Source organism: Penicillium canariense (genome assembly GCF_028826845.1).
Source record: "Penicillium canariense strain IBT 26290 chromosome Unknown utg000006l_segment0_segment0, whole genome shotgun sequence".
In the NCBI taxonomy this organism is placed as follows: domain Eukaryota; kingdom Fungi; phylum Ascomycota; class Eurotiomycetes; order Eurotiales; family Aspergillaceae; genus Penicillium; species Penicillium canariense.
The window spans coordinates 2,201,589-2,217,070 of NW_026622733.1; the positions used below are offsets into that span (position 1 = coordinate 2,201,589).

At 50.8% G+C, this 15,482-nt stretch overlaps 8 protein-coding genes across 8 annotated transcripts; 4 read left to right on the forward strand and 4 right to left on the reverse strand.

Annotated features, from left to right (window-relative positions):
* Positions 1-346: 346 nt before the first annotated feature.
* N7482_008764 (gamma-glutamylcyclotransferase family protein) lies at positions 347-838 on the forward strand (the record flags this gene model as incomplete). Its single annotated transcript, XM_056690888.1, has 1 exon — positions 347-838. The coding sequence occupies one exon, from the start codon at positions 347-349 to the stop codon at positions 836-838; it is 492 nt and encodes a 163-aa protein (XP_056540653.1).
* A 642-nt stretch (positions 839-1,480) lies between these two features.
* N7482_008765 (Acyl-CoA N-acyltransferase) lies at positions 1,481-2,451 on the reverse strand (the record flags this gene model as incomplete). Its single annotated transcript, XM_056690889.1, has 3 exons — positions 2,241-2,451; positions 1,676-2,020; positions 1,481-1,615 (listed from the first exon to the last, which is right to left on the reverse strand). The coding sequence occupies exons 1-3, from the start codon at positions 2,403-2,405 to the stop codon at positions 1,481-1,483; spliced, it is 645 nt and encodes a 214-aa protein (XP_056540654.1). The 5' UTR covers positions 2,406-2,451.
* Positions 2,452-3,012: 561 nt separating this feature from the next.
* Positions 3,013-4,065, reverse strand: N7482_008766 (thiamine transporter TPC1; the record flags this gene model as incomplete). Its single annotated transcript, XM_056690890.1, has 2 exons — positions 3,013-3,732; positions 3,826-4,065. The coding sequence occupies 2 exons, from the start codon at positions 4,063-4,065 to the stop codon at positions 3,013-3,015; spliced, it is 960 nt and encodes a 319-aa protein (XP_056540655.1).
* A 402-nt stretch (positions 4,066-4,467) lies between these two features.
* N7482_008767 (putative Gamma-butyrobetaine hydroxylase subfamily) lies at positions 4,468-6,123 on the forward strand (the record flags this gene model as incomplete). Its single annotated transcript, XM_056690891.1, has 1 exon — positions 4,468-6,123. One exon carries the CDS (start codon positions 4,468-4,470, stop codon positions 6,121-6,123), a length of 1,656 nt encoding a protein of 551 aa, XP_056540656.1.
* A 367-nt stretch (positions 6,124-6,490) lies between these two features.
* Positions 6,491-7,389, reverse strand: N7482_008768 (PICOT family protein; the record flags this gene model as incomplete). Its single annotated transcript, XM_056690892.1, has 2 exons — positions 6,491-6,553; positions 6,613-7,389. 2 exons carry the CDS (start codon positions 7,387-7,389, stop codon positions 6,491-6,493), a joined length of 840 nt encoding a protein of 279 aa, XP_056540657.1.
* A 388-nt stretch (positions 7,390-7,777) lies between these two features.
* N7482_008769 (RNA exonuclease) lies at positions 7,778-9,945 on the forward strand (the record flags this gene model as incomplete). Its single annotated transcript, XM_056690893.1, has 2 exons — positions 7,778-9,560; positions 9,602-9,945. The coding sequence occupies 2 exons, from the start codon at positions 7,778-7,780 to the stop codon at positions 9,943-9,945; spliced, it is 2,127 nt and encodes a 708-aa protein (XP_056540658.1).
* A 270-nt stretch (positions 9,946-10,215) lies between these two features.
* On the reverse strand, positions 10,216-11,748 carry N7482_008770 (SNG1 family protein; the record flags this gene model as incomplete). The annotated part of the gene is made up of 1 exon (XM_056690894.1): positions 10,216-11,748. One exon carries the CDS (start codon positions 11,746-11,748, stop codon positions 10,216-10,218), a length of 1,533 nt encoding a protein of 510 aa, XP_056540659.1.
* A 1,893-nt stretch (positions 11,749-13,641) lies between these two features.
* Positions 13,642-15,100, forward strand: N7482_008771 (uncharacterized protein; the record flags this gene model as incomplete). Its single annotated transcript, XM_056690895.1, has 4 exons — positions 13,642-13,774; positions 13,834-13,931; positions 13,983-14,243; positions 14,300-15,100. 4 exons carry the CDS (start codon positions 13,642-13,644, stop codon positions 15,098-15,100), a joined length of 1,293 nt encoding a protein of 430 aa, XP_056540660.1.
* Positions 15,101-15,482: the final 382 nt, after the last annotated feature.

Consider the following 15,482-nt stretch of genomic DNA (forward strand, 5'->3'; position numbering starts at 1 on the left):
TAAATTGGATAACTAGTTCGGCTTCATTTTGGAACTAGAAAGTAGTCGCGGCGACGGTAAGAATAGCAACCATGTTACGGTTGAACGTCGATTGTGTTTCCATTCCCTATGCGACCCGATCTGCTGCATTGTACCTCTACACCGAGATGGAGACCGCAGCTTGTATCGAATTTACAATCTTCGGCTGGTTCTCACCTCCACCTGTAGACACCCTGCTGCCTGTCAACCGAAAAAATGTCTGACAACCAAGGAGACGAGGGAGCCGCTGGCTCTGCCCCCTCTCCCTCCTCCTCCGCCTCCACCTCCTCCACCCGAACATCCAAGCTCGAAAGTGTCACCGTTCGTCATGAAACTGAGGTCTGCTCCTCCTGGCTATTTCTTCCGACCCGAAAAGCCACCATCTCATACGGATCCATTCGCTGCACCCACCGGCCCTTATTTCTTCTACGGCACTCTGTCTGATCCCGCTATGCTCCGCGATGTCCTTGGCTTGGTAACCGAGCCACAACTTCGACCCGGCACCATTACAGGCTACGAATGCAAGCTATGGGGCCAGTATCCCGCTCTCCTAGATGGCCCAGAAAACGTTGTTTATGGGGCTGTCTATCATGTCGAGACAGAAGAGCATGGGGAGAGGCTTGCCAGCTATGAAACGGACAACTATCGGGCCGACCCGTGTCGCATCAAGTATACCGACGGGAATGAGCCAGTGGATGACATTGGTTATGTTTTTAAATTTGTCGGCAATGTCAGAGACTTGAGTGATGGCACCTTTGATCTGGGGACTTGGCTAAGGAGGATGAAGAGGGTAGCTGAGGACTCCTCAAATGTTATGTAGTTGCAGGCAAGAAAACCATGTATATTGATTCCCAGTACCAACAAATGCCTATCTCGTCTCCTGAGCTCGTCGTGGTTCGGGAACAGAGGATCCCTGAGACAGAGATTACTTGAAATTTGATGATAACAAGCCATCCAAATGTGGTGAAATTAAGGGATGCTTTGTGGATTCCAATTTTGTGTACATGGAATGCGAGCGCATGGAAATATCTCGGCCGCTTTTATGCTCCGATGCTCAGCTTGGGAATGCACACATTGCCTAGATCACACTAGACTGCTTGCCTTATGTTTTGGTAACTAAGTTTAGAAAATAAAAACTCGCTAACGTATGCTTGTCAATTATAGTTAGTTGTCGGGCGCATCCGGAAGGGTAACGCCTAGCAACATGTAGACCAATGGATCAAGAGTGTGTATTGTAGAACTAGGGGATGGGGCTGGATAATGAAGCATCTGCACAATAAGCCAACTAAAGCTGGGCTGTAGCTAGCTAGGTCATACAGGTGGTGTAGCCAATTTCGACAAGTAGTCCTCGCGCCGGCAGTAAGAATAGCAACCATTTATCACGGTCGAACGTCTATTGTGTTTCTAATTCATATGTGAACCGATCTGCTGCAGTATACCTCTCAATAACCATTACGGCTACTCACAAAATATCCTTTTTCATGAAAACTGTCTTCATGTCCCAGGGCTTTCCATTCCGATCCATCACATCATAAAAGTTCTGCACCGTCTTCAAAGGCTTATATCCCCTCCGAAGGTACCACTCCTCAGTAGTAAACTGCAGATTCCAATTAGACAATTATATCCGCTAGTTTTCAGATGGTAGGGCTTTGCCTACCTTGGGAATGCTTCCGCAAGTCGCCAGAGCAAATTCCTCCCTTGTCTGGTCCTCCCCGGGGATGACGTCCAGCATCAGTGTTGTTGCTAGCAATGGCTGCTTGGCGGCTATTGACTCCACTTCGTCCATTGCAGCCCGCCCGACACCTTTGCTCTGAAAAGCACCCGACACAAAAAACGTTTTAACCCAGAATAGGCCGGGTGATGAACTGTCAAGTCCCACTTTTTCTACGCCTGGGTTCTTTGAATCTAACGAGATGTGTCCGACGGGTAGAAATTCCTTCTGAGATGGCTCTCGAGGCACACCGTTGATGGATTCAGCTGTGTCGCGGAGTGTTTCATTTCCCTATACGCCTTTAGTATTGGATTGCTTAGTCCGTTGGATCATGAGAACGTACCTTTGATACGTGAAGCACATCTCTCATCCGGTTGAATGCTTCTTGATCATCTAGAGGCAAGACCTTCGTACTAGAGCATCAGCAAAATTCCCCAGACTTTACCTTGCCACGGAGTCATCTCTGAGCGTGCTGGTCATAAAAGCTTTTTCTGGGGCTGATAGGACTAACAATCCAATAAATACATTTGCATCCGCTGATCTGCGATTCTTTCCAGACGTTCTCGACTTTATCCTGGTCCCAACCACACTCATCTCGCTGCTTGACTAGGCATTGCCGATGTGTAGAGGATTGGGGGTCCCAGGGGACAAGGTTCACTTTTGTCTTAGAATTCATGCTCAGTTCGTTCCCTCCCAGAGCAGTGGTTGGAACGTATCGTGGGCTGGTAGAATTAGGCAGAAAGGGAGGAGGGGCACTAACTAGTTAACTAAGTTTAGCAATCACAACCTCGCTAACCTAGGCTTGTCAATTATGGTTAGATAACTCACTAACCTAACTAGTAGTCGGTTAACTAACTAGGTCGTCTACTATTATGTAATACTCGCAGTTTGCCCGCTCCATGACAAAACCAATAACTAGCATATATATTTCTTGGTTCATTTTACAGCAAACATTAAGCGTTGAATCAATTTGGCCTGGTCTAAATGTCTTGCTGATGAATTTGTTCAATGTACCCGCTTGCTGGCGCTGGCGGACACCTCCAAGCGCAGATCATACACTTTATGGTATTTGTTTTAGTTCACGCCAACGCCAGGGCATTGATTTTGCATGGTGGACTTGCGCCTCACACGCGAGGAATATCAGCACCGCAGTAGAACAAGTAGATTAATGTGGCGCAGAATTCAATTATTATCTAAAAATATTACCCTGTAGAGGATCCCCGGCGAACACCATCCCATGCTAATGTATAAAGACCAGCGTATGCAAATAAATGAGCAACCTCTCAATCCAATACTGCCAGTTCCATTTCCTGGAGAAGCTTCAGAGCCCGCTCATAGGTCCACATAGTCACGGCACTCGCCGGCGCCGCCTTGAGCAAGCTGACGGTCAATCCACGGTACAGTCCTCGCACGCCCTGCGTGCGCAAGATCAAGGTAATCGACTGAATAACACCAGTGTATTCAGGGATGTTGCGGTGCACATATCTTGTGCGTGTTGGGCCTTGCACCTGCAAACGTTTCCGTACCAAGTCCAGTGGAAATACACCGGTCTTTGCGATGACACTAGCCAGGACACCCGCGGCAGCATCGCCTGTCCCGAACGGCAAGTATTCACATTTTGCCGTTGTTGGTCTGAAGCCTTCGTATGCCGTAAAAAATAGTCCCATATATGGTACAATCTGCGCCACCGCCGCCGTGCAGCCCCGGAAGAAACCCGCGGGACCCTCGTGCTGTGCAATCTCTAGAATGGACGACCCCAAGGAGCGATAGATGCGTTCCGGCCCCTGGGCTGCGAAACGTGTACGTAGTAAGTCGAGCGGATACGTCGTCGCGGTTGCAATTCCTCCAGCGACGGCACCGGAGACGAAGGATTCGGCGGATTGAGGGAGTCGGTATGGGCCCAACTGCGCCAGGGCCTGGGTGGTAGTTCGGTACGCAGTAAACTGAAGAGCTCCGTAGCAAACATACATCATCTCTGCAGGTATGTTGCCTTTCCATAGACCCTGTTCCCCAGAATTTGTTAGTACGTCCCGCCTCCACATGGCGATCTCTGGGTCCGGTGGACTCAACCATCATGACCGGAAAACCGAACGTACCGTAATCCCCTCCTGCCTCACAATGTCTCGCATCGTCGACAGCGTCCCCTTGTACACAGGTCCAACGACCGTCTGATGCGACGCCGGGTCAGACAGTGAGTGGATCTGCAGCTGCAGGCGGATCTTGACAACGTCCAGAGGCGCAATGCAGAAGCGCGAAATCAGCCCGGCGGCTCCGCCGGCCAGCACGACTTGTCGCTTGGTGCCCTCATCTTTGAGATGCTCGCCCCCGGCTGACATGTCTGTGTAAACGGCGGCTTCTTAGGCGGAGGAATCCATGGTGGTTCTTCGGTTTCCGGTTTCCGGTTTGTTATCTTTTATTTATTTAGCCGGTGGCAACTGGAATGTTATGCGCGCTGATTTACGTAAGTCAAGAATTTGGTGCCTTGGCGCCCGGTAAAAAAGGCATCACAATGGTACCTTACAGCAAACAGGTCAGGTGACTGGAGCCTCGGCAGACACTGTACGGGTACCGTCAGTCTACGCGGTTACAGTAACCCGAACTGGCGAGCTTTCCCCGTTACTAGCGGAGTCTGGGGTCGAGGGATATCACATGTGTGCCTGCAACCCCTCCTCTCTTGTTTCCGTTTCTTCCTCTATCGAAGGGGTCAATTGTCTCATTCTTCCTCTTCACCCTTTCTGATGCGTCTGACCTCCCTCATTGCATTTCGACGGCTTTCGCGGGGCCTAGCAAGCCCTGCACGGCGCAGTTTTGTTACTTCGGTCCAACGGAGCCAAGCTGACGAGGATGCGCTTTCCCGTCTGATGCACCAAGCGGTCCTGTTCAATGCGATTGACAAGGGCCGCTTGATTGATAAAGACGGCCACCCCGTCTCTGTCACCCGAGTCGAACGCGCCGCCTCGAAAGGTCGGCCAGCCTCTGCGACCAAGATGGAAATCGTGAAGCCCGCCGAAGCTTACCTACACTGGGACAGATTAACACTGTTCTCTCCCAACCATGGCCGAGCCAGCCTGCCATTCTACTACCTACGCGACCTCTGCAAGTGCCCTAAATGCGTGGATCCGCACTCGAAGCAACGCTCTTTCCGCACGAGCGATATTCCCAAGGACACTCATCCTTCCGTTGTGCGATGGGATGGAGAACACTTAGAGGTTAAGTGGGCGAATGATATTCCCGGTTACGCAAATAATCATAAATCTCGTTGGCACATTCAGTACCTCCAGAACCCTATCCTGGACCCTCACGAACAAAAGTCCCAGAACATGAAGCCTCTCCGGTGGACGAGCTCGCTGATGGAGCGGTTACAACACTGGGTATCATATGATGATTATATGAAGGATGATGTCAAGTTCGCCGCGGCCATGCGCAACCTCTCCCGTCTGGGCCTGATCTTCGTCAAGAACGTTCCTGACTCGCGCGAAATGGTGTCGCACATCGCAACCCGGATGGGCCCTCTACGCAATACCTTCTATGGAGAGACCTGGGATGTCCGAACCGTGCCGCAGGCCAAGAACGTTGCCTACACAAATCAGTTTCTTGGTTTCCACATGGACTTAATGTACATGAACGAGCCCCCAGGTTACCAGCTGCTGCACTGCTTGGAAAACTCATGCGAGGGAGGCGAGTCCCTCTTCGCTGATACTTTCCGTGCCGCCAAAATCATGCAGAACGAGTTCCCTACCGAGTACAAGGCGCTCGCTCGTCGCCACCTGGGCTACGAATATGCACATGATGAACACAAATATCACAACACCCGGCCTGTCTTCGAGCTCGATCCTAAGACAAAGGACCTCCGCTATGTTAACTACTCGCCACCCTTCCAGTCAGCCATACCTTCATACGAGGGGAAAAATGGCACTGGTGTTGAAGGCTTCAGGGACCTCAAGCGTGCCCTGAAACACTTCATCCGGCTCATGGAGGGCCAACATTCAATTTTCCAACTGAAGCTGAACCCTGGCGAGTGCGTAATCTTTAATAACCGTCGCATTGTTCATGCCCGCAAAAAGTTCAATACCACAAGTGGCTCGCGGTGGTTAGCCGGTGCATATGTGGATGAAGATGCGCTTTTGTCTCGCTATGCTGTTTGTCGAAAGAAACAGCCTATTGCATGGGAGGCCGCTGATCCATTTGCGGGTCTTGAGAAGCTCCGCAGGAATATTGCAGAGACTTCAGCGACGGAGGCAAGGATTGCCCTCGCAGAAGCTCGCTTGCAAGCGGGTCGGGAGACTGTTGAGGAGGCTGGGCCCCTTGCAGAAGCTGGTCCGTCTTTGCAGGGTCAACATATGGAGCCTGAACACATTGAGCATGTGAAGGTGTCTGAGCAATCTCCGGCATGAGTGTGATGGATTTATCCGTACAAATCCTCTTCCACAGGGGAGTGGTCTGTGATATTTGATTTTGCATAACTTTATATATCGGTTCTTGGTGGCCTCTTTCTGAGCGAAGAGCATTGTCTTCGCTTCGTGGCATTGCGGTCTCACTCCAGTATGCCTCAAGACAGTCATTGTAAATAGACCGGGGATAAGCTACATAAACTGCTCTGGCCAGAGCTGGGCATTCACGGGCCATCTACTAAATCAAAGTTTGAACTACAATGGCTTGAAATTGTAATGTCTTTTCATATCAAGGAAAAACGTATATCATCGTAGGTAGACATTTTCTTTTTAAGGTAGGTCATGGGGGTATTATGCAGGGACCAACTACCTAAGGCTTGTTGACAGAGAACTGGTCGAAGAAGCTCGGATCGTTTTCGATCTCGTCGCGGACCTAAGTAAGGTAGTTAGCAAGAGTTGTAATCATCAAATACCAGTGAGGCGGCAACATACAATATCCAATCCACCAACCAACTCCCCGCTCACCCACAGTTGCGGGAATGTGGGCCAGTCGGCGTACTCCTTCAGACCCTGTCGGACATCCTCGTCGGCCAGGATGTTAAAGAAGCCGTACTTGACGCTGCGCTCTCGCAGGATACCGACAAGTTGGCGACTGAAACCACACTGCGGCGAGCTAGGAGTACCCTTCATGAATAGCATAACGGGGGCAGCCTTAACGAGCTGATCCAGGCGCGCCCATAGAGCCTCCTTTGATTGCTCAGGAGTCAGAGCTGGGGCGGACGAGACATCCGTGGCGTTGGCCGCAGGACCAGGTGCGTTGGATGTTGTAACCGGCGGCTGTGTCGCAACATCAGGGCCGTTCTCTCGGGGCGTAGCCGAGAGAGCAGCGGGGATATTCGCTCGTCCGCCGTCGACGGGTCCAGCGCCACCAGCATGGCGTTCAATAGCATTGCGGACCTTAACCGCATCGCTTCCGCTGATATCCTCGAGTCTCTGACCACCGCGCATCAGCACGACAAACGGCACCGCGGTGACGTCGAGTTCCTCCGAGATGTCGGGCAGCTCCTCCGCGTTGATGCTGACAAACGAGATGGCCGGCGGGGACGTGGCGGGGTACTGGCCGGCGATGGCCTCCAGGACGGCGCGCATCTGCGTGCATGGCGCGGCCCATGGCGTGTGGAAGTAGAGGACAAGTAGCGTGGATGGCGACAGCGAGGCCAGGTGCGACGTGAAGTCGGCCTCCGAGGTGATTTCGGCGAGGGCCGACATGGTTGTGGGGGTAGGTAGTTGAGGGGTTTCCCGAGGTCGAAGGGAAGGAGTAAAAGAGGAAAAGTCGATCGAAGGTGGCTGCCTGGCGGTTATTCTGGCACAAATAGGTACTGGAAGAATATATGCCTTATCACTTGGGACAATGCAGGCTGCGATGCGTTCTAAGGGTATAGAGGGATGAGAAGGTCGATGGCGTGACGAGGCGAATTTTCCGCCGATCGTCTGTTATCAGATCGTTTGCGGGTTACACGTAATTTACGACACATGCGGCTGTAAATTACACTGCCTTATCGCGATAACCTCGGTTCTTATCGCGTATCTACACGTGACTAAATGCTTTATTTCTCTGAGACTTTGCGACGTCCGATCCCAGTCCCAGCACCAGGAGATGGCACGCCACAACAAACGAAAGCGTGAGGACGGCGATCCCGACCCCGTTGCCGATGCTAATGGCAATGGGTTCGGTGTTGCAGACACCCTTTCTCGCCTGAACGGCGCCTCGCCGAGCTCCGACCAAGCTACCCCCGAGATATCGCAGATCACCAAAGATGGACACCAGCCGAGCACCAAGAGGAAGCGTGTGGACGGAGAAAAGACCAAATATCCAGATTTGACATATGTGGAAGGGAAATTGCAGTCATCAATCAGGATCGCAGACCTACAGGGCTTGCTGCTCTACTGCTTCGCAGATGGGGTCGCACCCCAATGGATTTCGATCAAACACTCTGGGCACATGCGCAAGGTTGTCGTGCTAATGGTTCCTGGATTGGAGATTGGAATGTTTGATGGTACACTGCCATTGGGGCCTCAGCAAACCGATGAGAACAAGGATGGTGCGAATCAACCAGAAGCGACAGACGAGACGGCGGACGATCCCAAGAACGCCGACTTCGAGCGATGGAAGCATGGTTTACCTCTTGAAGACCGATCACCGCGATTCAATCCTCGCCCTCTTTCTTCCGATTCCCTGCCTGAGCCCTTGCGACCTTTGAGCAACATGTTCCCGCATATCTGGCCCGTCAAAGCCCCCGGTGATAGCAAGTACAACAAGGTGCATTCGCCTCTGCAGGCCATCTTATTATCATCGCTGCCAAAGTCAAAGGAAGAAAATGGCCGTGGAAAAGGACCACGACCTGCCAAAGTGGATAAGAGCTTTGTGCCAAAACGCACCCCTATTACGAGATTTCTCAGCACGATGGAGGACTTACGCGAGAATGAGTATACTCTTCACCCGGCATTTTTCACCTCAGAAGAAGAGAAAGCATCTCAGCTGCAAAGACGTCGTGAAGCGGAACAGTCAACGGAGCATGGATGGGTGGATACGCTCATCCCCACCCTGGAGGCGGGTGACGTGCCTGATGCCGAGATCGAAAAGGGCAGCATGACCGCAGGCCGGAATGTACTATCTCTCGACTGTGAGATGTGTCTCACAGAAGGTGGTCAGTCGGAACTTACACGTATCAGTATGGTTGGTTGGGATGGCGAGGTTGTACTTGATGAATTGGTGAAGCCTGCTAAGCCGATCGTCGACTACCTCACTCGCTTCTCCGGCATCACACAGGAGATGCTCGATCCAGTCACTACCACACTGTCCGACATTCAGCAAAAGCTGCTGACTATCTTGACTCCTCGTACTGTTCTCGTCGGACACTCCCTCAATTCTGATCTTACCGCACTAAAAATCACCCATCCATTTATCGTCGATACTGCCCATATCTATCCGCATCCTCGTGGCCCGCCATTGAAGTGCAGTCTCAGGTGGCTGACCCAAAAATACCTGAACAAGGAAATTCAGAAGGGAACGACTGGCCATGATTCGGTCGAAGACGCTCGGGCTGTGCTCGACCTTGTCAAACTGAAGTGTGAAAAGGGCGAGCTCTGGGGCACGAGTGACGCCTCCAACGAAAGTATATTCCGTCGTCTTGGTCGATCAATCAAGCATGGAAAGACCAGCAACCCTAGCGACGGACGGACCGGTGCCGTTGTTGACTGGGGAAACCCCGAGCGCGGGTTCGGCTCCCAAGCCACCGTTTCTATTGGATGTCGCGATGACGATGATGTGGTCAAGGGGATCGCATCCGTTGTCAAAGGCGACGAATCCAATAAATCCATCCCAGGCGGTGGCGTCGACTTCACCTGGGCGCGTCTTCGCAACCTTGAACTTACTCGGGGTTGGTGCACACGCATGCCAGATGCAAATAACGCCAACGAGTCCACAACTCTTATCCCCCCCCGGAAGAAACCACACCGACGACCAGCATGACATCACCTCCTACGGACAACAGCCTTGTCGAAACGGTCACCCGCACTGTCTCGGATATCACTCGCATCTACGAGTCGTTACCGCCCTGCACGCTATTCATCGTTTACTCTGGCACCGGCGACCCACGTGAGGTCGGCCGACTGCAGGCTATGCACCGAAAGTATCGCGAGGAGTTCAATGCGCGCAAGCCGTGGGATGAGTTGAGTGTTAAGTGGACAGATACCGAGGAGCAGGCGTTGAAGAAAGCTTGCGAGCGGGCACGTGAGGGATGTGGTTTTATGTGTATTAAATAGATTGATTTTGGCCTTGAGGCAGCAAGTCTCTCTATTGAATATCCCATCTGAACGATGAATATAATGCATCTTCAAATTAAAAGTTTTCATTTTTTATAGATCGTCTGGTAGGTCGATCCAATTTCTAGGTCAAGTTGGACAGAGCTATGACGAAGACTATTCGATCCGTAGAATAGAAGTAGGAATGTCGGGTATTAGCTATCAATCATAATCATGAACATGAGTTTCAGAAGCCCACAACAAGCCAGTCGGGTATTTCTCCGGACCTGCCTAGTCGCCATAAGGCAGATCGAAACAGGGTCCATTATTCGTTCGGCCGGTGGAGGTCTCAGTCTTCGGCCGCGACATTTCACGTCGAATGGCTTCCATCACTTCTCCTTCATTCGGGATTGCGGTCAGAGTCCCACGCCTTTGCACACCCCTTTCCTCGAGCTCACTATCGGGGGTTCCGGTTTCTTGGGAATCTTCCACCGTTTCCTCCGTCGGCAATTGATTGGCTTGCTGCTCCGCGATTGCGGCCATGACGCGCTCATGATAGGCTTTCTCGTCCTTCTCCTGCTTAATCACGGCATAATGGCAGCGCCTGTAAACACCGATTGAGCTAAGCACTAGACCACATATCTCATATACAAAGAGAACGGGTAGTCCATAATAGAGCTGCGGGTTGCAGCCGCCTGACCAAATATCAACCAGCACGTTGAAAATGCTGTGCGCGGGTAAGGCATAGCCCCATCTATAGAAGCCCGGGGACACCTCAAATGGAAGAAGAATGGATGTAACGTTCAACACAATCCACGATATTAGTGCCATCGGCACAAAGGGCGGGGATATCCAGACGGTGAAAACATCAAGGACGAGAAAGTTCAGATGCGCGAAGAGCCAGAGCGCCATCCATGTGAGCACAAACTGATTGCCGGTTACATGCCAACCACTTCGGAAAGCCCATATCGCGCCTGCTGTAGACAAGGATCCGACAAAGGTATAGGCTCCTGAGATGAGTTGGCGCACGATCGCAATCCGGTGGGGATTCAAGGATATGTAAAGATTGAACTGCAGATAGAGACCATTGACATAACCCAGATAAAAGAATTCTTGGATCAAAATCAAGATAATGACAAGCGTGTTGTAGATCAGACGAGACCCTTGCGAGGTTGGCTGGATATTCACGGAGGCCAAAGTCCAAGGGTTGGAATATGCAGCAATAGCAGCAGGGTCTGAGCTGTTGACCAATTGAATGGCCTGCTGCCCGTTGGCCTTCATGTAGGCGACACGTGCCACTTCTGCAAGGGTGGCCATCTTGTCATAGATCGCAGAGTCAGCCGTTGTCGGGTAGCGCACTTCGTTCCAGACCATGGTGAGAACATCGCTGTTGTTGTATGAGGCGGCGGCAGATCCACCTCCAAAAGCCGCAGTCAATTGATTCGATGAATTTGCTGTGATAGACAGAGCACCCCAAAACTTGATGTTGCACACCGCAGAATCAATGGAGTCAGACCCTGGGTACACCAGTGCAGATCGTTCATCCAGAGTCGGAAAACTCGGTCCCTTGACCTGCTGATAAGCATCGCGGACTGCAGTGCCTATGCTACCTCCATCATAATCAACGAAGAGAATGTTGATGTTGTGAATATGCGAGTTTTGTTGGAAGAGAGAGCCGAAAATGTAGCAGAAAAGCCCCAGGAAGAGACATTGGAGCATAAGCAGATTGATAGTCGCCGCCTTCAGGAGAGCCAGCCGGCGCGGCCTAACTGAGGGGTCATCGATGCTAGGCCGTGGCTGTCTTGCTTTCGAATAGAAGCCCATGTGTCCCATAGATTAGTAATGTTGAGTGCAAAGCGCCGGAAGGGGGCGGAAGATATGAAGATGGCCTATCACTGGCAAACGCGTGGGGATGAGTCAAAGAGGACGGCAAGAATGTTCGGGCCGACAGAGAAGAGATTGATGCAGATCTCGAGCCAACTCCGAAGAGCTAAGACCGAGGAAGGGAGTAAGCAAGCCACCCTCGTCGGGATGGTCTGGAACACCTATCGTAGCCGAGTTGGATTGCACCAAGCGTGCGAGGCTAATAAATAACCTTGGTGAAAGGCACCCTCGAGAAAAAATATCGTGAGGCTCCAGATCCGTGTTGTCATGAAGTGCGGGGATGCTGAGCTGAATGGATGCTGAGCTGATTCGGCTCAGCAGGCATGCCACTTGGGTCTTTGGGTCCGGGACAGGCTTGTCCACTTTGGGCAAGTGTGGAACGGGATCGCCACCATTCTGACAACTTAACATCTAAATTATTCTCCCCAGGTTAGATCGTCTTTGTTTTTTCTATAGTCTCCATAGACTCCTCAAAGAGTACTGAATTTTCGCATTTCTTCCTACGTACCAATTGACAGGATAGATGATCTCGCAGGCCAACGTGTTTTGACAAGGTCTACATAAATTGGAAAAGTAGGTATAATTCATGCCAAATTGAATCAGTTGAACACTCTGCAACCGTACAGGAACATATTAGAGATGTGTGTACGGAAAAATCCCGGCCGAAGTTCTACGATTAATCATCATCCCTTGCTCGCGTTCGGAGCGTCGGTGGCGCGACACATTCGAGCTGATTAACTGCGGGACAGACGTTGCCGGGATAAGTATGGGTCTTAAAAGAATGACGTCGGAATGCGCCTTTCTTGCTATAATTCTCTTAGTCTAATCGCAGGACTACATGCTAGCATAATTTGTCAAAACTTCAGGGTCTTTGGACTTCTCCCTGCTGTGTCTTCCTGATTGTAATTTCATCCTTAGAGAATTGATAGTTCAATCAATTGTTTATCAGAACAGCAAAAGCTTTTCTACTTTGGGTCAGTTCCAGGACAACATAAAAATGACAGAACGATAAACTAAGCTGCACGTATCCACGGTAAACATGCTCGTTTGGACATTGGCGCAGCCGAAACTCCAAGTTCAGGCGAGAGTGAAGCCTGGGTGGAAATGGAAGTGATTGCATTCAATCCAGTTTGAGCAATATAGAGAAGTAAATTTCGTTCCTCTTTGTTGATACCAGTTCCCATGGTGTATTATCGGTACTTATTGATAGAGCCAGATTTGCACGTCGTCCACTGGCTTACCCAAGTAACCTGGGACTGTCCTTCGCTGGAACTATCCAATCGGTCGGTTCCAAAGGTCACCACGCTGAAACCCGGCGATCGCGTTATGCCTCTCCGGAGTGATGCAAGATTATACAATCCCCACTATGGAGACTCATGTTTCAAGAAAATACCCTTGCAGACGTGACACTCACCTCAATCTCCCTTTCAGGAACCTCCTTTGAGGCCGGGACAGCCGTACTTTCGAACCTAGCGACTGCAGTGGCTGCGCCCTCGATTCATCTGGGTCTCCATCGGCCACCAATATCCTTTGTAGGCTGTTTAATCTCTCTCATTCGTCTTGCTGCTGTCTTCTGCAAGCTGTTGATAGTTCTTTGTACGTACAATAGTATATACCCGGTCGATACCCCGCAGATTGTGGGGCAGGTCCTCTGCCAGTTGGAGTATAGCGCCCTACCTCATCCAGAAACATCGCCCCCACACGGATGTCAAGCACAGGGCGTGAAGAGATTTAAGGGGCTTTCCGCGGGTAATATGAACAGTTTCTATATCTCTTCCACACTGCACTGGCTTGCAACCCATAATTGGCGCTCACTATAGTAGGTTCGCGAAAATGGAGACCTTCGAAGTTTCGTCTCAAGACAGTGTCGCCAATCACCATGAAATCAATTTGCCGCCAGTGGATCGAGGTAGAGGGGCCTGGTTGTTCTTGGCGGCATGCTTCATTATAGAAGCTTTGATCTGGGGTATGTTGTGAGAATGGAACCTGGTAATACAGCCTTGGGTGCTGATCTCTTATGCTCAGGCTTTACCTTCTCTTTCGGTATTTTCCAGGATTACTACAGCACCAATGAGCCATTCAAAAGCTCTGGTGACACTGCCGTTGTCGGCACTTGTGCAATGGTCAGCATCTGAGTCGGAATTCTTACTCGGTATGTTACTAAGTCTTTGCAGGGTATATCATATATGTTGCTTCCAGTAGCCTTCATTCTGCTGCAAGCCATCCCTCGCCTCAAATTATGGGCTGCACCTGTCGGTTTTGTTATTATGTGCCTTGCTCTTTTGCTGAGCTCCTTTGCGACCAGCACTGCTCATCTCATCGTGTCGCAAGGCGTCGCTTACGGTATCGGGGCTAGTCTGGCGTATGCGCCAACTATTGTATTTATGGACGATTGGTTTGTACAGAGAAAAGGACTGGCCTTCGGCATTATGTGGGTAAGTGACTTCGTGCACTCTGTATCTTTAGAGTCGCACAAACTAATGTTCTCTAGGCTGGTACTGGACTATCCGGAGTCATTCTTCCAATTGTCCTTCAGTGGATGCTCAGCTCCTTCGGGCCTCAGACAACCCTGCGTGCTTGGTCGATTGTCCTGATCGTCCTGGGTGGCCCGCTACTCTACTTTCTTCGCCCGCGCCTCCCTATCTCGAAGAACGCGCGCACACGGCCTTTTGACTTCAAGTTCCTCTGGAACTCAACGTTCCTCATCTACGAAACAGGCAATATTTTGGAGGCAATGGGTTATTTCCTCCCAACAATTTACCTGCCCTCTTACGCCCGTAGTTTGGGTGCCGGCAACATCGAGTCCTCGTTGACTGTCATGCTATTTAACCTTGCATCAGTCTTTGGATGTGTGATCATGGGCTCTTTGGTCGACCGTTACCATGCCACTACCTGCATCCTTGGCTCCACCATTGGCAGTACCATTGCAGTTTTCCTGATCTGGGGCTTTGCTGATAGTTTGGCACCGCTTTACATTTTCTGCATTTTCTACGGACTTTTCGCTGGATCATTTACCTCAACTTGGCCGGCTATTGTCAACGAAGTCAAGAAGAAGAGCACATATACTGATCCCAGCATTGTCTTCGGTTTCTTGTCGACCGGTAGAGGTATCGGTAACATTGTCAGTGGCCCGCTTAGTGAGGCTTTACTCAAACATTCTGCCTGGAAAGGTGTGGCAGCGAAGGCCTATGGCTCTGGTTTCGGACCGTTGATTGTCTTTACCGGAGTTTCTGCACTTTTGGGGGGTCTCGGTGTTGCCGCTAGATCGTCTAGACGGCTTCGATCTGAGTAATGGTAAGTTTCTGGGAGTCCGGGTTTCCGCGCCTGTACATTGTCAAAACATATATTTGGGACGTATCTTTGGTGGCAGATTGCCTGGGACCTACTTCTATATTCTTGACTATAAAAGGATTGCATTCAGTGAGCATTAGAGGCCTTGAATTGGTGACCATGGAACCTACCTACCTATGATCGGTTCTCTGGCTAGTCCACCTTTGTAAAGCCATTGTGGTTGCCGGGGTATATAGCCTGTCCAAGACGTCCTCAGATGCATCCAGGGTACACTGCAACTACTCTACCATACATACTGCGTATAATTCGTGCAATTTAGAACGAGACTACCTATGGGAAATATCTACTGTAGGGAAGTGCTTTCGTGACCACGCATCAGGATC